This window comes from Prionailurus bengalensis, chromosome A3 (genome assembly GCF_016509475.1).
Source record: "Prionailurus bengalensis isolate Pbe53 chromosome A3, Fcat_Pben_1.1_paternal_pri, whole genome shotgun sequence".
NCBI classification, from domain to species: Eukaryota; Metazoa; Chordata; class Mammalia; order Carnivora; family Felidae; genus Prionailurus; species Prionailurus bengalensis.
In genome coordinates this window covers 31,547,748-31,572,400 of record NC_057354.1, presented here as the reverse complement: position 1 = coordinate 31,572,400, position 24,653 = coordinate 31,547,748, and the positions used below count along the sequence as shown (strand labels likewise).

Below are 24,653 nucleotides of genomic sequence, written 5' to 3'. Positions count from 1 at the left end.
ATAAACACTCCTCATAGGCCAACCACATAAAATACCTGGGTCTCAAAGGTACTGTGTGAGCTGGTGGCCATCCCTCCCCGCCCACCCAACCACCATGCCTGTAAATACCCACTACAAAACACTTTTCATCCAAATCTGTGGGGCCCCTGTGGGGCTAGATGGCTTACCAGCTGAGGGTTCTAAACCAGGGCAGGTCATAGGAGTGGTAGACGTTGTAGCCAATAGTGATAATCTCATGGAAACACTTAATCTGAACACACATCACCTGCAAGACACAAAAGAATCCAAATACTTGCTGATTCCCCAGTTCTTACCATCTTTGGAAACAGAAACCCACACACAGGTCATGGGCCTTCAAGAAAAACTATCACATTTAAGAATGTCCGTCCTACAGGCCCTGTAGTGGCTGTAGGGCGCCTGGGTGGCGCCTGGGTGGCTCAGTCAGTTAAGCGTGTGACTTTGGCTCAGGTCATGATCTCGCGGTCTGTGAGTTCGAGCTCTGCGTCAGGCTCTGTGCTGACAGCTCAGAGCCTGGAGCCTGCTTCGGATTCTGTGTCTCCCTCCCTCTCTGCCCGTCCCCCACTCATGCTCTGTCTCTCTGTCAAAAATAAATAAACATTAAAAAAAATTTTTTTTAAAAAGAATGTCAGTCCTACAGGGACTCCACTCTCCTCCTCACTCTCACTCACACCACAGAACTTGGCAATGTCGTCCTTTATGTCACATAGAGTAGATGCAATAGAAACAAACCCCTGAAGCTTCAATTAACTTTTTATTGTTGCACCTCCCTGGATTCAATCCCTTCCCTTTGACTTTGAATAGGAATACCTGAAAAGCCCCAACTGCTTTGCTCAGCAGTCAGCTGCTAGTCATCTGACCCTGTCCATGACAGTGGGAAGACTGCAAGAGCAGTGCTGTGGACTGGGATTTTTAAATGAAAGTCCTAAGCCCCAGAGTGAGGCCCTAGGAAAACCAGAAACAAACCCGAGAGTCACACAGAGTCACAGCTGGGGTCACAGTTTCATCAAATGGCTGAAATAATATCATCAAATTTTTAAGTGAAGGGAGATCTTTAACCACATACTACTGGCCTATCCCAGTGCCCCTCTGGTTGGCTCCTGACAAGGGAGAAGTCACAGATACTGGAAGGCAGATGTGGTCTGAGGAGCCAGGCCCGCCGCTGATTCCCAGAACCAACCACAAACCCCATACTCAAGATTAAATTAGACAAAATTAAAACAGCATGCAAATGGCACTTACAATGATCATTAAAACCATTGGTCCCAAGTAAATGATGATGAAGAAAAATGCAATCATGGCCAAAGTCAGGATGCCTCTCACCCACCAGTTCTTCCATCTAAGTTAGAGAAGAGAGAAAGGAGAAAACATGTTAGGAGCCCAGAAAGAAGCAAAGCACAAACCCAAGGGGGAGGGCTCTTTCTGGCAGGAGAGGTCAATCCCTTCTAGGAACACCTCCTTCACCTTGACAGAGGTACTAGCCACAGGCTGGCAGAAGCAGGGCCAATAGAGCCATTACCTCACTCCCACCAGACTCAGCAGGTGCTCCACAGCCTACAGAAAAATACACCCAGCTTCTATCTTAACGAAGGAATCAGGCAAAAATCCTGAGGGAAATGTGGTGCCTACTTCTGTATCTACTCGGATGGCTTCTATCCAAAGAAAAAACTGCATATTTACCCTGCAGCACAATCCTACATCACTCTGTCCCCGCATCATTATGGTGATAACAATATTAACCAGTGATTAATAGCTATCACAAATATGCATCTGGCACACTTATAAGGATTTTGCATATATTAATTCATTTAACACTCAACACTACTAGCCTTGACAGTGGAAGAATTGGACAAATCATATAGTTGTGATGTGGTTAAACTGATATCTGAATCCTGGGAGTATAGCTCTAGAACCCATGCCCTTGACCACAACAGAACCTTTCAAAGAGAGACGTGCATGGGACACACACATAGAAACACTTTTAGATAATGTCTTGGGGTCTTATAGTTTGTGTTTTTAGTCTACATACATAGCTGGTGTTGGAGGACCAGAGTCTCAAGGGACCAACACTTTAACCCTGGATTCACTCAAGTTGAGATTTCTTAATTCTTCCAGAAGAATCTCAGGAATGTCCACAATGGATGTGTGGGAGAGGGAAAACTAAACTTTGACCATGAAACTTGGGCTCCTCTGTGGAAAGCAGTCTGCCCATCAGTCACAAAGCCCTTCACATGCTACGTCAGCAATCTTGCCCACCACCACCCCTTTGTTTTTTGGGGTTTTTTTCCATCTTATTTTATTTTTTATTTTTTACAGTTTACATTCAAATTAGTTAGCATGTAGTGCAACAATTTCAGGAGTAGATTCCTTAGTGCCCCTTACCCATTTAGCCCATCCCCCCCCACAACCCCTCCAGCAACCCTCAGTTTGTTCTCCATATTTATGAGTCTCTTCTGTTTTGTCCCCCTCCCTGTTTTTATATTATTTTTGTTTCCCTTCCCTTTTGTTCATCTGTTTTGTCTCTTAAAATCCTTATATGAGTTAAGTCATATGATTTTTGTCTTTCTCTGACTAATTTTACTTAGCCTAATACCCTCCAGTTCCATCCACGTAGTTGCAAATGGCAAGATTTCATTCTTTTTGATTGCCAAGTAACACTCCATTGTATATATATATACCACATCTTCTTTATCCATTCATCCATCGAGGGACATCTGGGCTCTTTCCATACTTTGGCTATTGTCGATAGTGCTGCTATAAACATGGGGGTGCATGTGTCCCTTCGAAACAGCACAGCTATATCCCTTGGATAAATGCCTAGCAGTGCAATTGCTGGGTCGTAGGGTAGTTCTATTTTAGCTTTTTGAGGACCCTCCATACTGTTTTCCAGAGTGGCTGCACCAGATTGCATTCCCACCACCACCACCCCTTTGTCCACACTTTCCTCCTCCTTGGGCTACTGCACCTCCCAGCCCAGCCTGCAGCACCCTTCAAGGGCCAGATGTAGTTGCTGTTAAGCCCTAGTTACACTCAGTGGAGCCCTGAGCAGAAGCAGGGAGACTGGGCCAATGCAAGTGAACAGGCCCACCCTGCACATTTTAACAGAAGTGGGCTCGTGCCATATGACTGCAGGCTGTCTGAGGGCTCCGGGTCTTCCACGGCATTTGGACCTGATGCGAGGCCCCCATGGGCATCTGCAACATTAAGCCAGGTTACCTTGAAGACAAGTTGGAAAGGGCCCTGTTGAGGACCTCTGGGGTATCGTCTGCAGAGGTGGATAAAGGAACAGCTTCCGCTCGGCTCTCAGTGTCCGATGCAGTCTCTCCATCTACCTTTACTTCTGACTCCGATTCCTACGTGGCAGAAAAACAGATGAAAGGTTAAAAAAAGAAAAAAAATGCCTAGTAGCACGCCGAGAAGTACATGCATATCATAGGAGATCTGTGGGAAAAGACCCCCAACAGGGCTCAGGGACATAGCACAGTCAGGTGACAGAACAGATGGGACTCACAGCGATCCCAACACTGTTCCGGCATGTGCTGAGGTGGCCAGCTCTGCTGGAAGTAAGGCATGCGCCTGCACCACGGGGTGGGGGATGAGTGACAGCCACAACCTGCTCAATTTCCCTTGCCTTACTGGGGGCAGGGGAGGGAACAGTCCAGAACAGGGAGAAAGGGGTTCTTTTGCATTCACAGAAGGCAAACGGGAGTCAGGCCTGAATTTCATCAGGACCTCATTCCTGACCCTGCCCTTAATGCCAGGCTCATTACCTATAAGGGCTTGGCTGCTGGCACCCAGGAAAACATATCCACCTCTGAAAACCCCTCTCCCCCAACACCTGAATCATGCAGGGAACAGTCCCTGCTCTGCCACAACATGCCGTGAACTCTCAGAGCCACCAGAGTGGCCCCAGAACCAGGCTCTCTCAGAGAAAGGCTGGATGCGCAGGCTGTTGCTCCCCGCTGGACTCCCCCAAGTCCACAGTGTTACTTCCAGACTTCACAAGAGCACCCCATGAGGAGGCCAGCCCCAACGAGTGTAGAGGCCGCACAGTATTGCTCACCAGGACGGGCGTGTTGCTGTCTTTTCCCTGTCACCCGGTCCTGGGCATCAGCAGACCCTGCGATGTCACTCACAGAGTTGCCATCCAGGCTCCGGCCAAGTCAGGCAGTCACCCTGCTCGCCAGCCCCTGTGAGGGGACCAGAGCCATGCCAGCAATAGGCTCTCTATCCGAAGTACCAAGGAGCAGGTTGCTCTGAATCCTAGGGACCCTACTGCTACTCAGAGCATTTCTCTCTTACAGAAATTTAGAATCATTGCCGTGAGGAGAGATGGAAGAGAAATCAAATCACTTCGAACTAGACAGAGTCTAACAACACTGCTCCGTATTTGCAGGGCCCTCAACAGTTGTAAGAATGTTTCCCATACCTGCGAACCTCAGAGTTCTGGAAGGAAGGGAAAGGAGACAGGAAGATCCCTACTTACAAATGAAGAAACAGGAGCTCTGAGAAGTCCAATGGCTGGCCCCAAATCCCCTATTAATCCTGGTCTTCTGACTTCTAGGTGTTCATCCCGCTAGACTTCCTTTTATTTAAGTATCTTGGAATCCGTTTTTTTCCTGACACCCGACACTTTATGGGTGAGGAGCCTTGGTTTGGGGATGGGGGAAACTGGGATGGACAAGAATCACCCATCTCAGGGGATTTTCCTGGACAAAAAATTTTTAACTTAAAAAAAAAAAAAAGACAGCTGGCTTTGGTAAAGGATGTAGAGATGGTCTCCTCAGTAGGATGTGAGGGAAAGAGCCACAGCTTCTGATGACAGGGTCACTGTTCCTTACTCTGCCACAGCTGAGCCTGGTGGTGCTCAGTAAGTCACACTGGTACCTCTGTACTTCAGTGTCCTCACCTTGTAAAAGGGGGCCAGGAAAGGTCCTCCTTGTGAGGGTTCCCTAAAGAGATCCAGCCAAACTCCACCCAGGGCTATGTCCTATTCCACCATCTGAGGTTCCGAAACAGGGCAGTGCCTCCGGGATTACCCCTCTCCAGTTAGACTGAAGACCGAGGCATTCAGAAAAGCTTCCCATTCTTTATGTTAACATTAACACCCACGTCCCAGCAGCAACCATCAATGATACGAAGTAACATCTAGATCTGACCCCCAAGCCCAGGAGCTTCAGCACGTGACCACCTGGGCTCTACCAAGGCCTCCCACAGATGCTCACCAGGAGCATCCGGAAGCCACGGGGACTGAGCTGGAGCCCAGCATGGGAAAGGGCATGTATCCAGGCGCAAGCGCATGTGCGAACACACGTGACCCAGCGCAAGGCTATTTTTAACTTATCCATCCTGTTGTCAAGGAGACTCACAAAGGCTGCTGGTCTCCCCAGGCGAGGAAGGGCAGGAAGGAGCCTAGGCAGATCCTCTGCAGGGGAGGGTAGAGAGACTTGGGTGCCGAGTCTCTCTGGACCTTCCATGCCCTTTTATGAGCATCAGCCCAGCACTGTGTGCTGCAATATAGCCCTGACTCCCCTCCTTCCTTGCTAGAAGGGGTGAGGTGCAGAGAGATACCCTGAGATGGGAAGTAGAACACGAGATAGCTGTTAACTGTCAGGACAAGAAGGGCAAATCCTGTGCAAGGGGCAAGGGCACAACCCAGAAAGGCACGGACAGAGAGGGAGCAAGAGAGCCGGCTCTGGGGGTTCCTGAACCCTAGTCCCCATCCCCCCCACTCCCTGAGGTATAGATGTCACAAGAGAGCAGGCCAAGGGAACAGAAGCTTAAGACAACTTGGAGGTTACAGTGTCTGGCTCCTCCCCACTCAATGGGCAAAAGCTTTTTGCTTGAACTGCTAAGACCACCTCTTTGGCTGCTTATGCCTCTAAGTCAAAGAAGCCCAGTGCTGGTGGTGACTCCCATAGTGGACAGGGAGGCCGAGGAGGCAGGAACCCGGAGCTCGAGTTCTTGCCCAGGATAAAAGTGGCACATGTTGGACCAAGAGTCAGAGGTGCTAAGAGGTACACTGCCTTGCTCCTCCAGGAGATGGCAAGATAGGCAGATGGAGAGGAAGACTTTCTGCAGGAGGAGGCGGCAGCCAGTCAGGGAGAAGGGGCCCAGGACCTAGCTGCAATGCTCATTACACTCCTCAGATCTCTGGTCTTCCAGTGGAGAGAGGATCCCTTATCCTGAACAACTTGGAATGATCAATGTCGTACCGATGAAAGTCATGAAAACTATAAAGGGACTGAAGAGCAACACCACCCCCACCCCACCCCACAGTATCCTGACCATGGCTTACAGGACAGGAGCACAAGAACCTTAAACACCTAACTCAGGCGACCTGGGTACCCTGCCCGAGGAGGGTAGAGTGGAAAGCACAAGAGCCATCAGGCCGTGCTGGGGCCTGTGTGTGACCAATTACGTGAGCTCAGCACCAGCCTGCCTTGCTTCCTCTTTCTCACCCTCCACTCATCCAATAGGTGGCCCCTCAACTCAAAAATGATCCACTTCCCAAAGCTACCGTGGAAGGGGGTGGCCTGGCACATGGAGGCAGCAGTATATACTAGTGCTCTCTGAAGTGGGTGGGATGTGTGCGACACAATCCACTGAAGCGTGAGAAGAAATATTAGGACTTCCTTCTATCTCCTTTGTATTTTTCTTTCTTGTGCATGCTTTATGATGGACCCAGCAGCACACGTATGTAACTCAGTAAGTCCGTGCAAGATGGCACACGTGGCTAAAACCTCACACACTGTCAGACAAAAGTGTCTCAGCGGCCACAGGCTCGTTTCCCACTGTGCTGAAAAGTGCCTGGATCATAGCAGGCACCCAAAGATTTGTTGACCCAGTGAGCTAATGAAGTCTACTTGACCCACCACAGGCCAAGGCATCCGGACTGGACCGAGAGTGTGAAAGAACCCCCCTGCCTCCCAATGCCCTCACAGCAGGACCAGACTTGCCCAGTCCCATTCTGGCCTTCTCCCTGCAAGGAGGGCAGCAGGGGGAGACCGCTTTGTTGCTTCAGACTGTCTCAGCCCAGCTCCCAGGCGGCCTCTCCTTCCTTTTCAACCCAAGGGCCCAGAACAAAGGCTAAGTGGAGGATAGCCTATCTCTCCAATTTGATCTCAATCAACAGCCATCCTCCACAGTCCCTTAGCCATTCCCCAAGGGGCCTATGATGCTGATGTAAACAGGAAGCAAAAGAATGTTTCAAAAGGAAAGAAAAAAGCTCCCTCTTAGGCCCTTCTGATTCACTTAGACCCTGAAGGGAAAGCAGAAAGTCTGTCTAATGACGGACAGAAGTAATGTCCTGGGTACCAAGGGCTCAGCTAAGACCTGTTGACATTTTTGAAGAAATAGACACTCAAAAGGCTTCCCCTACCAGCCTTCCAGCGCCCACAACTGCTCAAAAGCAACCCCAGCCCTGACCTAAGGCTCAAAACAGCACAGCACAGAACCTTCTTTCAACAAAGGACAAGGCAGTGAGGAGGGCCTGTGGGGAGCTGCAGGGTGGGAGGTGAAGCTCCTTGGGGCGGAGGCCTGGTGTTTCCTGGCCTGGGGAGGGACCAGCACTCAAAAAACGCATTCTCATTGTTATTCTCTAAGTAGACAACCCTACCTCTTCCCACTCCCTCCTAATTCCCAGTATTTCCTGAAGGCCTGCCTTGGGCTTACAAAAGCTTACTAGGCAGTGTCCTTTTGAGGCTCCTTTTTGGTGGTCAGTTAGTGTCAGGGCCCACCCTCTGACGTTGCTATTCCTCAAGACTCCACAGTGACACCCACAAGTGGTGATGGTCAGAGCTTGACCAAAAAAAAAAAAAAAAAAAAGTGTGGCTGTGGCCAAGCTAAACAGGAGCCCTTGGCATTGTATCGACCAGGCTCCAGGCAGAGGGTAGTCACCCCACCTCATACCCCATTTCTTTACCAGATGCCAACTCAGTTTTGTACCTTGCTAAAGAAAATATATTAATATTCTGTTCACGTTTGCCCATGAGGAGCAAAAAACTAAGGAAAGAAAATAGGTGGTACCATCCACTAGGCCCTTTCTCCTCTCTTTCATTTTCAGAGAAATTTCATTAAAAGGTAGTGCTCAGTGCACTGGCTGGTTATGCTTCCAACAACCCTGCCCTTTCCACTGGCAATGCATTCAGATTCATAAGTTTCATTTACTAGGTGACTCCAAACTCACACAAACTATGTTTTGCACTGCTTTAGATGCAAATCACAAACTTTGCCCTAGAAGAAAGTCATCAGGCTGAGCCTAACTTTTCTGCTAAATATTGGGCTTGCCATCGTTTTCAACCCTGTGGCAGCTGCCAGGGCAATCCACTCCCCCACTTACAGACCCATCCCCAGGAAAGAAACTATCAGAGACAGGTTTATCCTTAATATCAGAGACCTAAGTGTCCCTCTCACTGAGAAAGCCAAGTAGCTGTGTGTGTGTGTGTGTGTGTGTGTGTGTGTGTGTGTGTGGTGTTAGGAAGAGCAAATATTTCTAGCTTTTTCTAATGTTAATCCTATTTGACAAGTTCAATTGTTTGAACAAAAGATCGAGAAAGAGAAGTCCTACTCTGCAAGTTCACAATCATCCCCAATATGGCTATCCCCTGTCCTCCAAAAGCCTATCAATAATATGATCTACAGAAAATGCACTCAGCTACTCCAGATGGACTGCTTCACCTAAACTACCTCTACAGGTGACTGCACCCCAGACCAAAGACCTCAGAGAAAGGACATGGAACAATGTGTACGTGGGAGACTCAGCTTTTTAAAACCTGACTCTGGCTATGAACCATTTCACCTCCAGACAACACTTCTTACAAGGAGCTCCAGGGACCTTTGCTGAGAACACATCCCTTGAAGGACAGTCGTTCCCAGGACAGCTGCACACACGCCCAAGTATGCAACATCCCTTTTGCTACGGCCTCCTCTGAGACCTCACAACACTGACCTCTCTCCCTCCCTCTGGAGTCCTCTCCTCCCCCTCATCACAGGCCCTTACTTACAACCAGGTGAGCAGGCTCAACAAAAAGCTTTTGACAGCTCATCCACCCAATGCACTCTCTTTCCTAGTTCACAAACGAACCTTTGGCAAGAGCTGCGGACACCCCATCCCCCTCTCTGACCACATGATTCTTCAACCATGGCAAGCCACCTGCCTTGCCTGGCCAGCCACTCTGCTGAAGCGCTCTCCCCTCACCAATAACCTAATCACTAAACCCTGCACTCTCTGTCCTCTGCCCAGTCCCTCCCTTCCATCAGCCAAACAAGAGACACACCCCTTCTTTGCTTCCAAGCAGCACATCCTTCCTGTTTCCCAGCTGCCTCTCTAGCCAGGCCTCCTTTAGGCAGTCTTCTCCTTGGCAGCTTCCTCTTCCTGGCTCTTAATTTGGGGGTTCTGCCAGGTTTCTTCTGAGGCTCTCGTTCTTGTACTACCCACTCTCCATGAGTAGCCTCGTTCACTCTGATGCCTCCAACTGCCTCTCCTTGGGCTTCACATTCATTCATCCAAATGTACTAGATGTCTCCCCTTGGATGTCCCCACCACACCTAAAATCCTCCACGTGTCCAAAGCCAAACTACTTCCTTTCTCCTGAATTCTCAAGTGAGAAATGCGACGTTCATCCTTCGTGGCTCCCCCCTCAGCCCCTAGAACTATCTATCACCCAGTCTGTGTGCCAGCTCCAAAAAGGCTTTCTGCTGCATCTACTTCCTGTCGCCTCTGGCACTCCCTTAATTCAAGCCAGTACCATCTCTGCTGAGTACCTGCAGCAGCTCAACTGGCCACCTCACCCTCAGTCTTTAGTCCACTCCTACCTCCCCTCTACTCTTTACGCTGCACCAAGAAAATCTGATCAATGTCGCTCCCTATTGTGAACTCCCTCTGGAGCACCGGTGTAAATGGAGCAATTTCCACTTCCGGTAATCTAAAGGATAGACTGAACTATGGAACAGATCTACACTTTTTTGAGATGGTTGTACCAGCCACTTTGAGATCCGAGTCTTATCCACCCTTCTAGCCTCATTCCTTTCGGCCATTCTGAAGTACAGTCAGCTGTACTTTGTCACCTTTAGGTCTTTTGTTCATTCTGCTCCTACCCAGAGCAGTCTGCAAATCACTTCTATGGACACCTATTTCTCTTCTTTTTGGTCAATTATAACTTAGCCTTTGAATCTCGGCTAAGAGATCCCTTTCTCTCCAAACCTTCCCTAACTGCCTATGTGCCCCAGTGGCCCCCTGTCATTTCTCAAGAGCACACCACACAGCGTGGTCTCCTGTTGACTTCCTCAACACAGTATGCCAACATCTGGCATGGGGCCCACAACAGAGAAGACAGTAAGCAGGTCTTACCACATCTGCATAAGGTGTCAGAGAGGATCTGGGGTTTACTGAATTGGCAAATAGCTGGGTGACTCAGCAACTCATTTCCTGTGCTCTTAACAAGCACTACATGAAGTATCACCGGGTTGTAGCCCCGCTGTCCATCTTCTCTTCTTTCCTAAGACATTGTAACAGAGGCCCTGATTTTTAGCTGGGCTTAGAACCAGGACTACATTTTCCAATTCTGGCCAATGAGTCATTAGCAGTTGTGTGCACTTCTACTATTCTTCCATCATGCTGGCTAGAATGCAGACAGGCTAGGGGCACCTGCGTGGCTCAGTCGGTCAAACGTCCCACTTCAGCTCAGGTCATGATCTTGCACTGGTGGGTTCGAGCTCCTCATCAGGCTCTGTGCTGACAGCTCGGAGCCTGGAGCCTGCTTCAGATTCTGTGTCTCCCTCAAGTTTTTTTAATTAAATTAAATTAAAAAAAAAAAAAGGTCACCGCTGAACTGCAAGTGACTTTGAGATATCCAGTACCTCAGCAGAGAAAAGCAACACAGCCTCAATTTCTAACACATGAAGTAAATAGCCTCTATGCTGCCAAATTGGATGGACTTTCCAGTATTCATCTTGCTGTACCTCTTGGCAATTTTAAATATTAGATCTAGTTGACCATTTCCTCCTTGAAACATTTCTCTCTTAGCTTCCACGATCATTACCTTCTGGGTTCTCATTCCATCTGACTGGCTGCTCTTTCTCAGTCTCTGTGCTATTTTCCCTCCACATGACCTCTACATGTTGGACCAATTCTGGTCCAATTCTAGACCCATTACATTCTCTCCCTAAATATTACCATCCACCCCCTTAGCTTTAATTACTAATTCCATGCCAAAGATTCTGACATTTATATTGCCAACCTCAACCCCTCCCCCACTGCCAGACCCAACTATTGTTTCCAAATACTTCATGGCATTTCCACCAAAAAGTTCTCATAAGCATCTCAAACGTAACTACCTGAACAGAACTACAGATGTTGTCCTCAAAACTGTTGATCCTGAGGCCTCACCTTGCTGACAAGTTGATGACACCACAATCTGTATCCTGCATAAGCCAGAAACTTGGGAGTCATGCCTAATTTCTCTCTCCTCAGCCTCCCCCAGTACTGGACACAGCAGTTGGCTCCCTCTGAAAATCCATTCCACTCCTCCTCGATGGCACACAGTAGCCTGTACAAGCTAATTATTTTAATTGCACCCCCCTTTTCACAGTGACAGGTTCCTGAAGAGGCATTTTTACCCCCAGCCTAAGCCATGGCTATTTTATTAGATTGGGCACTTGGCCTCAGATGGTACAGTCAAATTATAGCTCCAGAATCTGGTAAGAAGACCATGGAGAGCCACTTGAGCTTTCTTTCCCTCCCTAGCCTGAGGAAAAAGGAAATCAGGTGCTACCAGCACTGGCTTGCATCTCCGTAAGAGCCTTGGGATGACCATACACCTGAAAGGCACAGAGAAGCGAGGACAGAGAATGATTTAGGCTAATGAATTTCATGATTATTTGCAACTAAAAGACAATGAACCCAAATCCTGCTGACTCCACAGCCAAAACAGATCTCAAAGCTATCCTTCATATCTCAGCAGTCACTCAGAGCCAGGGATCTTTCTAAGATGCCTATCAGTTTGCGAAAACTAATGAAAGGAAACCTTGTTCACAAGGAAGTCAGGAGGCCAGCAGGAGAAGCTCTCATGCCCTACCACTCCTAGTCAAGGGCAGACCCAATAAGAAGAGACTACTTTGCAAGTCAGCAAGTCAAATCACTACTACTTTACTACCTCAGCAGGAGGAAGAAAGGTTCTCTTCCTCCCCGGCAACAGCCCAGCCAATGAGAAAAAGTCCCAACTCAGTCAATGAAAAGCCACCATATTTTGAATTCCCCGTTTACTCCAATGGCCTTTTTGTTTGTAACAGCCTTCCCACCTTCCCTCCATCTCCTCTGTAAGAGACCATTCCTCTGGTTTGTTCTGTAGACTTGTCTGTGGTTTTGCCAGTAGCTTGCTTATGTCTGACTGCATGTCTCTGTTATTCCCAAGTAAACCCATTTCTACTGGTAAAATGACTTTTATTTTTAATGTTAACATTACTTGGTGGTAAGAAGTGGGATCCAGAAAAGATCCCCCAAAACTCCAAGGCTGGTGGGTAGAAGATCCCGGTACCCACAGAGCCAAAGGGGCTCACTGCTCTCTTGCTGACTCTGGAGTGTGAAGGTAAGTTTTCTCCTAGATTTCAAGTTCCACTTTGTGTCCAAGCTCTCCAGGCTTTATTTGAGATCAGTTTTAAGGCCTGTTTCTTATGAGAATACTCTTAGCCTTCAGTCTGACTCCTTTTCAGAGTCAGACTTCTTGTTGGAACTGTGCTGGCCTCTGGTCTGATTCCTTCTGGAACAAAGCTGTTCCTGTTGAAACTGTGCTTTTAGGAATTTTTCTCTGTGCTCTAGAGAAAAACCTCTAAGAAATGGGATTCCAGTCATCAGAACGCTTTGAGGGTGCCCCCTTTCTGGGACCCCAGTGAGTTTCATATTTAAAAACTATGGTCCCTGCATATGCACATTTATAACCAAATGGACTGACTTAATGAGAAGTAATTTAGGGCACCAATGGCCACTATGAGGAACTTCCAATCTCCCCAAACTTGTTTTTCTTGAATTAAATTAGAAAACTGTGGCTCCCTGGCACAAAAACAGACACTCAGATCAATGGAACAGAATAGAGAACCCAGAAATGGACCCACAAACATATGGCCAACTAATCTTTGACAAAGCAGGAAAGAATATCCAATGGAATAAAGACAGTCTCTTCAGCAAGTGGTGCTGGGAAAACTGGACAGCAACATGCAGAAAAATGAACCTGGACCACTTTCTTATACACAAAAATAAACCCCAAATGGATGAAAGATCTAAAAGTAAGACAGGAAGCTATCAAAATCCTCGAGGAGAAAGCAGGCAAAAACCTCTTTGACCTTGGCCACAGCAACTTCTTACTCAACACATCTCTGGAGACAAGGGAAACAAAAGCAAAAGTGAACTCATCAAGATAAAAAGCTTCTGCACAGCAAAGGAAACAATCAGCAAAACTAAAAGGCCACCAACAGAATGGGAAAAGATCTTTGCAAACGACCTATCAGATAAAGGGTTAGTATCCAAAATCTATAAAGAACCTATCAGACTCAACATGCAAAAAACAAATAATCCAGTGAAGAAATGGGCAAAAGACATGAATAGACACTTCTCCAAGGAAGACATCCAGATGGCCAACCAAAACATGAAAAAATGCTCAACATCACTCATCATCAGGGAAATACAAATCAAAACAACAATGAGATACCAACTCACACCTATCAAAATGCTAACATTAACAACTCAGGCAACAACAGATGTTGGCAAGGATGTGAAGAAAGAGATCTCTTTTGCACTGCTGGTGGGAATGCAAACTGATACAACCACTCTGGAAAACAGTATGGAGGTTCCTCAAAAAATTGAAAATATAACTACCCTACGACCCAGCCATTGCACTACTAGTTATTTATCCAAGAGATACAAGTGTGCTGTTTCAAAGGGGCACATGAACCCCCATGTTTATAGCAGCACTATCAACAATAACCAAAGTATGGAAAGAGCCCAAATGTCCATCGATGGATGAATGGATAAAGAAGATGTGGTGTGTGTGTGTGTGTGTGTGTGTACACATACATATATACACACACACACATACATACATATACACACAATGGAATATTACTCGGCAATCAAAAAGAATGAAATCTTGCCATTTGCAACTACGTGGGTGGAACTAGAGGGTATTATGCTAAGCGAAATTAGTCAGAGAAAGACAAATATCATATGACTTCACTCCTATGAGGACTTTAAGATACAAAACAGATGAACATAAGGGAAGGGAAGCAAAAGTACTATAAAAACAGGGAGGGGGACAAAACAGAAGAGACTCTTAAATATGGAGAACAGAGGGTTACTGGAGGGGTTGTGGGACGGGGGGTGGGCTAAATGGGTAAGGGGCATTAAGGAATCTACTCCTGAAATCACTGTTGCACTATATGCTAACTTGGATGTAAATTAAAAAAAATAAAATAAAATTTAAAAATCTTAAAAAAAAAGATATTTAGATATTAAAAAAAGAAGAAAACTGTGGCTCCTGAGAGACAGAATTCAATGGGATGCTTATTTTATTTTATTTTTTTTTTATTTTTAAGTAGGCTTCATACCCAGCACAGAGCCTAACATGGGGCTTGAACTCATGACTCTGAGGTCAAGACTGGAGCTGAGATCAAGAGTGGGATGCTTAACCGACTGAGCTACCCAGGCACCGTGGGATGCCTATTTTAATTGGCATCCCCCAAACATTTTCAAGATTCTTGAGATCCCCAAACATTTTCAAGATTCTAAGTTTGCCTTTCTGCAAAAACACTATTTCTAAATTAACTGAGGCAACCAAATCATCTAAAGAAGTCAAAATGATTTCTGAGGCTTCTTTTTCTAACTAAATGGACCAACTTAAAAGTAATTTAGAACTTCAATGGCCATCATAGAGAACTTTCAATCTCCCTAAACTTACTTTCTCAAAACTGAATTGGATAGCCATGGCTCTAAAATTGTCAAAACTGAATAGGCTTTTGGGATTTTGAAGCTTCCAAACATTACCAGGAATCCCAAATTGCTGCTCTGCAAAATACAATTTCTAGACTAGTGGAAGAAAGCAAAGGGGGTGGAGGGGAAGGGCTTCTGTGGCTTCCTTTTTCCCTTCCTGTCTTTTGTGTCTCAGATGTGTCTTGTGTTCAGTCCCTACCTTCTCTATATCACCCCCTCCCATACTAACCCTTTCACTGAACTTCCCTTTTCCTCTGAACTTCTCCCCACTCTCTCCTTTTCTGAACCTAATAAAACCTGCTTCTTTAAAGTTAGGTCTTCTTGCTTCGGATTCTGTGTTTTCCCCTCACTGCCCTTCCCATGCTCATACTGTCTCTGTCTCTCTCTCAAAAATAAATAAACATTAAAAAAATTAAAAGTTAAAAAACAGGGCACCTGGGTGGCTCAGTTGGTTGAGTGCCTAACTTTGGCTCAGGTCATGATCTTACCCTTGGTGAGTTCAAGCCCTACATGGGGCTCTGTGCTAACAGCTCAGAGCCTGGAGCCTCCTTCGAATTCTGTGTCTTCCCCTCTCTCTGCCCCTCTCTCACTCACACTCTGTCTCTCAAAAACAAACAAACATTAAAAAAGATTAAAATTTAAAGTTAAGTCTTCTGAAGATCTGAATAAACCCCAGATTTCTTATGCTGCCTGGACCAAGGCCAAACTGCAAGCCAGAGTTAGAGTTTCCTAAAGTGACTCAGGACCCACGTTTGCTAGAGAATTTAACATAGTTACTCCAACTTACCACCCTGCTTTCTCAGATTTGTATCAGTCAGGCCATGTGCTTGTTGGTGAGAACCAGGCCTAGTGTGGGATGAAACTAACCCCATGAGAACATCCTAAAGGAATAAACCCCTAACTTTTGGCAAGATGCTAGAACAGTCACTGGAAATCTTCACTGGGCAATTACAGTAGCTTTTTCCAAGCCTGCTGATTGAGGAACAAAACTCAGGCTTGCACATGAAAGCCTGATGAACCTATTCATGACCATTATAATCAGCTTGTCTATAAAGAAGATTCTGGTCTTCCTTTAGAGGCTGAATCCACCTGGGTAGTTTAACTCTGTTTACTGAGATCTTTTAAAGGACCAGCATGAAATGGGAAATTGTGTCCACTCCAGAATTAGCTAGCTTGGCAAACCAGCTCTCTCACACGCTAGAGGAGTCACCTCAAAGAATAACCACTAGAGGCGCCTGGGCGGCTCAGTCGGTTAAGCGTCCGACTTCAGCTCAGGTCACGATCTCGCGGTCCATGAGTTCGAGCCCCGCGTCGGGCTCTGGGCTGATGGCTCAGAGCCTGGAGCCTGCTTCCAATTCTGTGTCTCCCTCTCTCTCTGCCCCTCCCCCATTTGTGCTCTGTCTTTCTCTGTCTCAAAAATAAATAAACGTTAAAAAATTAAAAAAAAAAATAACCACTAATTTTCTCAATTTTCTTTTTTTTTAATTTTTTTTAAATGTTTTTATTTATTTTTGAGACAGAGAGAGACAGAGCATGAGCAGGGGAGGGGCAGAGAGAGAGAGGGAGACAGAGAATCTGAAGCAGGCTCCAGGCTCTGAGCTGTCAGCACAGAGCCCGATGTGGGGCTCAAACTCACGAAGTGTGAGATCATGACCTGAGCTGAAGTTGGATGTTTAACCGACTGAGCCACCCAGGCGCCCCGTCTCAATTTTCTACTCTGGCAAATGAAGGGCCCTAACAGACCAAAACCCCCTGGTTTTCTGCTATCACTGCAAAGGGCCAGGGTACTGGAAAAAAGATCGTTACAAACGTAAGCATTTCAGAAGCCTTCAGCCCGCTAGCCAGCTTTTCCAATGTCTTCTTAATTCCCAGTGACGGGGCTCTGAGGACCTACAGGGGCTCCTCCCAGTCCTCCCTCTTTTTTTTTTTTTTTCCCCCAGTTCTCCCTCTTAATCAGCTTAGAAAAACCACTCTCCAGACTAAGAATGAATCTCTTTGTCTCAGTGACCCCAGAGCTGCATTCTCGGGGCTCAACAGCACTGCTATAAAGTAGGTCCTGTCTCACAGCATGAAAACAGTTCAAATAGTGGGGGTCTCTCATAAACCTCAACAGGTCCCTGTCTCTGCACCTGTTCCCGTTTAGGCCCTTTGAGATTCCCATCCTTTTTTCCTTAATTTCTCTACCCCATTCATTTACTAGGCCAAGATTTCTTAGGAAAGTATCATGCTAGAATTTCTCCCAAAAGAAAAATAATTCTAGAATCAAAATCACCACGGGGCACCTATGTGGCTCAGTAGGTTAAGGAACTGACTCTTGATTTCAACTCATGATCTCATGGTTTGTGGGACTGAGCCCCACACTGGGGTCTGCACTGATAGCGTGGAGCCTGCTTCGGTCGGTCGGTCTCTCTCTCTCTCTCTCTCTCTCCCTCCCTCCCTCCCTCCCTCCCTCCCCGTCTCTCACCTTCTCACCCTCTCTCTCTTTAAAAATAAATAAACTTAAAAACAAATTGCCAACCAGGTGAATTAGATGACCCTTCAACATCTTTTATTTGCTCCATCTCTAATGTCACTATAAAGGAGTCTGGGGACGCTGAGCACTTATCCCTATTGGACCAGTAGGGATAGATTCCTTTATGGGCAGATTCCTCAACTGATACTGGCAGAATTCACAGTGCACCTCCCATCAATATTCAAACAGATCCCTCAACACCTCTCCCCAAAAGTATATTAAAAAAAGAAACCCTTTGGGGCACCTGGGTGGCTCGGTCGGTTAAGTGTCTGACTTCGGCTCAGGTCATGATCTCACGGTCCGTGAGTTCGAGCCCTGCGTCGGGCTCTGTGCTGACAGCTCAGAGCCTGGAGCCTGTTTCAGATTCTGTGTCTCCCTCTCTCTCTGCCCCTCCCCCATTCATGCTCTGTCTCTGTCTCAAAAATAAATAAACGTTAAAAAAAATAAAAATATATATATATAAATAAATAAACAAACAAACAAACAAATAAATAAATAAATAAAAGAAACCCTTTAAGGCATCAAGCCCATAATACAGCACCATGGACTCAGGGCCTTATTATCCCCTGCGCTAGTCCCTGTGATACCCCAATTTTATCTGTGAGAAGACCCAGTAGCCAAGAATGGAGGTTAGTCCAGGACCTCAGAGCAATAAATAACAACATTATCCCTCGGTGCCCTGTTGTTCCTAACCCCCACACACTGACATCTGTTTACACTGAAAGCAAATTCTTTACTATAACTGTTCTATACAGTGCATTTTTAGTCTCCAGTTGATAAGGACAGCCAGTATCTTCTTGTTTTCATTTGGGAAGAACAGTATTATACCTGGACAGTAATGCTCCAGGGTTATACAGATAATCCTTCTTAACTTTTTACAAACCTTAAAAGCTGATTTGGAAGATATAAAATCTTCTGCAGGCTCTGGTTGGTTACAACATGGAGATGATTTGCTTCTCTGCTCCCTTTCTCAAACCTCTTCACAGGAGACAGCATTCACCTGTTCAAACTTTTGGCCTTAGGGGCACCTGGCTGGCTCAGTCGGTGGAGCATGTGGTTCTTGATCTCGGGGTTGTGTCCAAGCCCCACACTAGGTGTAGCAATTACTTAAAAATAATAATATCTTTTAAAAAATACAAAAACAAAAAACAAAAAAAAAACCACTTTGGTCTTAAAGAGACATAAAGACTCTCTTTTTTTTTTTTTTTTTTCGGTTTGCTCAAACTCCGGTTCCATTCCAAAACTACATTTTGCATTCAGATGAAACTCCTCATGACAGCTTAACACTGACAGATTACCTTTTGATTTCCGTGAAATTTACAGGAAACTCCTCTAACCAATGCAAATTTTTCATGGCTCGCTGATAGTTTTTATTTATAGGGTGAAAATGGTAAATCCTGTGCTGGGAATGCTAGTGCGACTCCTTCTGAAGCCACTGAAGCAGCACCTTCACCTTTAGCTACTTTAGCCCAAAGGGCAGAGTTATAAGCCCTTACTTGAGCTTATATCTTAGCCCAAGGTAAAACAGTAAATGTTTATATTGATAGTTGCTATGCCTTTGGGGTAACTCGTGACTTTGGAATGTTACGGAAATAACCAGGTGTCCCTACCTGCAATGGGAACAAAATCAAGTATGGTTCCTATGTCCAAAATTTATCAGATGCCATACTTCTGCTGGTTGCTCTGGCTACTGTTAAGATTACTGTGCATTCCAGATTCACTCCCTGAAGGCCAAATTAAACACCTTGCTGGTATTTCCACCAAAAAACACGGTTCTCAAGGAAACTAATGGCCTAACCTCTGTCATGTTCCAAAAGGATGTTCTCCCAAACGATAATTTGGGAAAAGTGACCAGAGATACCCAACAATTGGCCCCAGAGAGGGAAAAACAATATTGGAAATCTAATAATTGTTGGCTCAATACAAAGAGAACCCTGGTTTGGACAAAATAATCATCCATCCCTACCAGCAATTCTCAAATTCCTACTACTTACCACTGTACGTGCCTTAAACCATTAGTCTACTGACAAAATGATCTCATTCAAGAGCCAGTATGTTTTGATAATATTGATAAATATGTTTGGGTCATGGTTTGTATGTTTTTCACTGGACACACAAACTAATCACAGTGATTTCCTGTACTTCTTCTGGAGCCCCAAGGAAGAAGGCATGACTTTGTCCATGGGACTTCCACCTGCTGGGAAATCTTGCAATCATGTGAAGCCTCAAAACAAAAGTAATGTGAAAGACAGCAACCAAGGTTTGGTGACATCTGAGACCCCAGATTAAATTAGACCTGAAGCTAGAATTCCCTTGGTCTTTAAGTTTACATGAGCCAATGGATTCCTTTTTCCATTTTAATCAAATGTGAGCAGCTTCCTGCATTTATAACTAAAACCATCTTAGTTTTCTTCCTCTCCAATCACACCTTTTCTGTTCTTCCTCCCCACACTTCCTAAATGCGGGTTGTATTTCTACACCATATCCTTAATGATCACTCCACTGCCATCAGCCTCTCTTCTATGGACTCATCCTCCATAACACTAGTTGTGTCCCCTCCCCCAAGCTACAGCACTACACTTCAGCCTTCATGTCTGACCAGCACCCCAAACTCAGTAGGTCCAAACTTATCACCTCCTTTCCAACCCACACAAGCTCTTCTGTCTTCCTTCAATACCCTAATCAACCTGAGATGTACTCCATGGGAAGCACATCCTCATCACTGTCTCCAACCCCCTGTTGAAAACTACAGACCCCAAATGGTGACACTTACACCAAGTTCCGATACCAGAGCTTAGTACCTAATCTAATTGCAGTTTCAACCTCCCCCAGAAATGTAGTCTTAACTGTGCAGTCAGAAGTTCTGGTCAATGGCAGTAAGTATGCCACATGGCCCTCTTCATCCCCCAAATGAAGAAAAGTAATCTGCATGAGAAGACCTTCAGCTTCTCCCCACTTGCCTGGAACAATCCTTTTCTTTAGCTAGTAACTTTCTCCCCCGCACCCCCTCCCAAAAAAAACCTTCCATTCTATACAACTCCTTAGAGCTCCCCTCTATTTGCTAGATGGGATGCTGCCTGATTCATGAATCATTTAAGAAAAGCCAATTCAGTCTTTAAAATTCACTTAGTTGAACTGTTGTTGTGTAACACCCCCCACCCACCCTTCACCTCATCAGTTCTCAAACCATGTGACCTTCTCACTTACAGGGTCTTCCCTTATTCCCATTCCCACTGCTAGTACCCTTGCTGAAGTCTGCACATCAACCTCTCTCTACTATGCTGGTCTCTCAATTGCTTTCTCCACCAATTCCTCCTTTCTCTAATTTATTCTGCACACACTCCCAGATTAATCTTCATGAAGCACAGTTCTGATCACACCCCGCCTCCACTCATCTTTGCCTAGTGAATTAAAGACCAACTGCCTCCCTTTCCGGGGCCTCCACACTCTGCACACACCACATGCTCCCACCAAACACAACTAACTACACTTTGGCCCTGATTACATCCCACTCTTCCTTCTCTCCCTTGCTCCTTGCCTTTTCTCCTCCCTGCTCATCCCTTAAATCCCATCTTAGAAGCCACCAAGACTCCAGGAAGGTCTTCCCTGATTCTCATCTGTAGTAGGAATAAAAAAAATGCTCCCTCCCTCAATATAAATTGACTTCCTAGGAACCTGTGGATATTACCTTACATTGCAGAAGAGTAAATATTCCCTCATATGGCAAACGGCGTGACTGAATTAAGGATCTTGAAAGGAGGTGTATTCTGGCCCCTAAATGCAGTCACTTGTACCCTTATAAGAGGGGGGCAGAGAAAAATCTGAGACAGGAGGGGCAATGTGGCCAAAAGCCAAGGAATGCCAATAGTCACCAGAAGCAGGGCAGAGGCAAGGCACAGGATCCCCCCTAGATCTGAAAGGGGTACAGGCCGGCCAACACTTTCATTTCAGCCTGCTGGCTTCCAGAAGTGAGAGAATAAACTTCTGTTGTTTCAGATCACCCAGTTCGTGGTAATTTGTTAGAAGAGCCCCAGGAAATAAACAGCCCATCCTTCCCACCAGCTTTATCTCCTACAAATAAAGTTCCCACAGGATGTTACTTACACCTCTCTCACACCATTTGTTGCCCAAGTGTATTTATGTCAAGAGGGAACTTTCCATAATCTGATTTGATTTCGAACTCCTCAAAAATCGGGACTGCACTATTCATCTTTATCTTGAGTGCGCCTTGCCTTGAATTTGGTAAAAGCTACATAAGTGTTTTTTTAAAAACTCCTGAATTTTAATCAAATGCATCAACCTTTATCTACAAAGCCTAGAATCATGGCAGGCCAGCATTTCTCTGGGGAAGACCACCCTAGAGCTACAGCGCTACAAATCCAACTGGTGACTAAAAGGGTTGCATTTTCATCCTTCCCAAAGGTTAAAATGACTGGAAGGCCCCAGGGGGCGCCCATAAAACCCAGGGTGGCAATGAGCTATATTTCCAGACAGTCATAATGTTGCCAGGAATAATGAATAAGTGGGCAGAGTAAAACCTTTTAGAGCCCTGAATGGTTCAGACCTGCCCTACGAAAGGTAGGTCTGTGCACATTTCCCTTGAACAATGGGAAATGCTCCAGGAAGAGTAAGAACACATTTGTCCTTTGAGCTGATCGGACTAATTAGTGGAAGGGCCCTTCCAACACTAACACTTCAAAATGCTACCCTCATATTAAAAAAACACCCACTTTGTTCTTCATAACACTACTACCACCTGAAATTATTACACATTTGTCTGCCTCCACTGGAGCACAAACTCCATGTAGAAGGGACTTTGGGGGGCGCCTGGGGGGCTCAATCGGTTAAGCCTCCGACTTCAGCTCAGGTCACGATCTCATCGTTCATGGGTTCGAGCCTCTCATAGGGCTCTCTGCTCTCAGCACAGAGCCTGCTTCAAATCCTGTCTCCCTCTCTCTCTGCCCTTCCCCCATTCACTCTCCCCCCCCCAAAAAACAAAAGTTAAAATAAACATTAAAAAAAAAAAAAAAAAGAAGGGACGTTCGTTATTCACTGCTACATCCCCATGGCCTACAACACTGTCTGATATATCTGAGGTCCCCAGTAGTACAGGTTTCTTCAGAAAGGGAGGAAGAGTGGGAAGATGACAAGTTAAGGAACAATTAAACAGTTCTCCGTTTCTGACTCTGTAGGTTAAAACAGCAAGCATAACTTCTCACATAACCAGTTGCTCTGCACGAAATGGTCCTGTCTCACTGTGTTCCCCCAGATTTGCACATTCCCTAAGTAGAAGGAATGGGAAATTTTTAAGAATGTCCTAAGGATGAGGCATCAAACATCCAAGAGAATAAAGGTGGTAGGAGAATGAGAAAAGAATCTCCAGCAGCTACTGACTGCTTTCCTATCCAGCAATCTTGCAAAAGGGAAATACCTGCTTCCTGCAGCTCGGGCTTCTAGAAGCTAAGCCCCTGTCCAACTTGTTGTTGCCCCAGACAGATGCAACAACCAAGAAAATCACTCACCATCTTTGCAACAGGTGCAGCTGTGGCGGCCACTCCAGTCTCTGCACTGTGGACAGGCTGGCTCTTGTGCCCACCCAATTCTGTCTCAGCTGACAGTTGAGGTTTGATGAATAAACTCTAACACCTCAGTAATCTGGCATTAAGGAGAAATCTGCGAATCCACAGTGAAACTTCTCAATAACCAAAATGTACCTATTTCATCAACAAAAAATGGCTTTTAATGTTCAGGACTGTAAATCTTCTACCCAAAGATTATTATGCACTTCTGCAAGGAGGACACTTATTTAACAGGGCATCATTCTAGGTTTCCTTCGTTAAAAAAAAAAAAAAAAAAAATTCAGCTGAGTAAATTTTAAAGCTCTCATTGGCTTTTTTGAATGATTCTTGAATAGGGCGGCATCCCTCTAGAAGACAGAAAGGAGCTCTGACAAGCTGTACAAAATGAAAGACTTTTATAGGCAGAAGGGAGTAGGAATAAGGAAGTCACGCTAGGCCCAAGCAGATTGGTTACTGTGAGATCGTTTTCCTTTAGGGGACAACAGGGGTCTATAAGGCAGATTACCTAACTGGTGCTATCAGATGACTTCTGACTGGTTTAAGATTCCATTTCTGCGAGAGCCAAAACTAAGTTTCAGTTTGGTGATGTAATGCTTTGCGAAAGTGACTCCATTTTTGGGCCAGCTATGTTGTTTTCAACACCTGAAATCTCTACTGTTCTTCTGGCTGGGCAGGACTCAGGGGCTAATGAATAAAGATGCCACCTGCCCCAATAGTACAGACCCCGTGCTTCATGCTTAAGTTTGAATCCCAGAGTATCCTCCCTCATTATCAGGCCACTGGCTAGCTGCAGACCTGTCTTGAGAGTGTTTCCAAGCTGCCTCTCTCCCAGAGAACTCTATCAAGGATGGAGAACTCAGATGGCCCAGGTTCTTAGAACTAGGCCTGACCTGAGAATGGACACAGGGCGTGAGTAATTCACAGCTCAAGAGGGTCCTCAGGCTCAGTGCCCAATCAAGGACTTCTAGGCATGCGCTGTTAGACACCAGCCCCTGCTGCTCTCAGAGCATTTACTCCAAGAGGTCGTGGCTGGGAGCAATAATCTCTCAATCAGAAAGGCTTGAGAATGACAAGACCACATGACACTTAGGCCCTGCAGGTAAGTTTCCTGCAGCCTGAGGGAGACATGGGGTGAGAAGAATTATCTATCTGTAGGCTTCTACACAGAGAGAAGGAAATGCAGGTCAGCACAGTGCTTTGTGGCAGGTGACAGGGAGGAGCTGTCTACACCCAGTCCAATTCATCTGTCATTCCTGCATGCTATCTATACACCAGCAGAGTTTCATTCTACTAGGGGGAGGCAGAGGATGAATGCCATGAGAGCCTCCAAACCACACAACCTCCAAAACAGTGAGCAAATGTATACCATTCATATTCACAAAAACATTTGCGGTACTTAAGAATACTGGAATTCACTAAGGCTACATTAATAATGAATATCAATCCTGTAAACACAAGTAAGAGGGAGTGATAAACTAGACAAAAACAAAAAGGCTGCAACCGACTTTCCAAAGAAACAAGTCTATCTCAAGAAGAGATCTCAGAGGCATGGGGAAAGGGGGAA

At 45.8% G+C, this 24,653-nt stretch overlaps 1 protein-coding gene across 1 annotated transcript in view; it reads right to left on the bottom strand.

The window, feature by feature from the left end:
• CDS2 (CDP-diacylglycerol synthase 2) overlaps nt 1–24,653 on the bottom strand; it is a 56,511-nt gene that overhangs the window by 13,578 nt on the left and 18,280 nt on the right. Inside the window, exons 2-4 of the mRNA XM_043602833.1 lie at nt 3,235–3,371; nt 1,261–1,357; nt 168–265 (exon numbers count right to left, since the gene is read on the bottom strand). Coding sequence (XP_043458768.1) covers nt 168–265; nt 1,261–1,357; nt 3,235–3,371 — 332 coding nt within the window. The remainder of the gene's footprint in view (nt 1–167; nt 266–1,260; nt 1,358–3,234; nt 3,372–24,653) is intronic.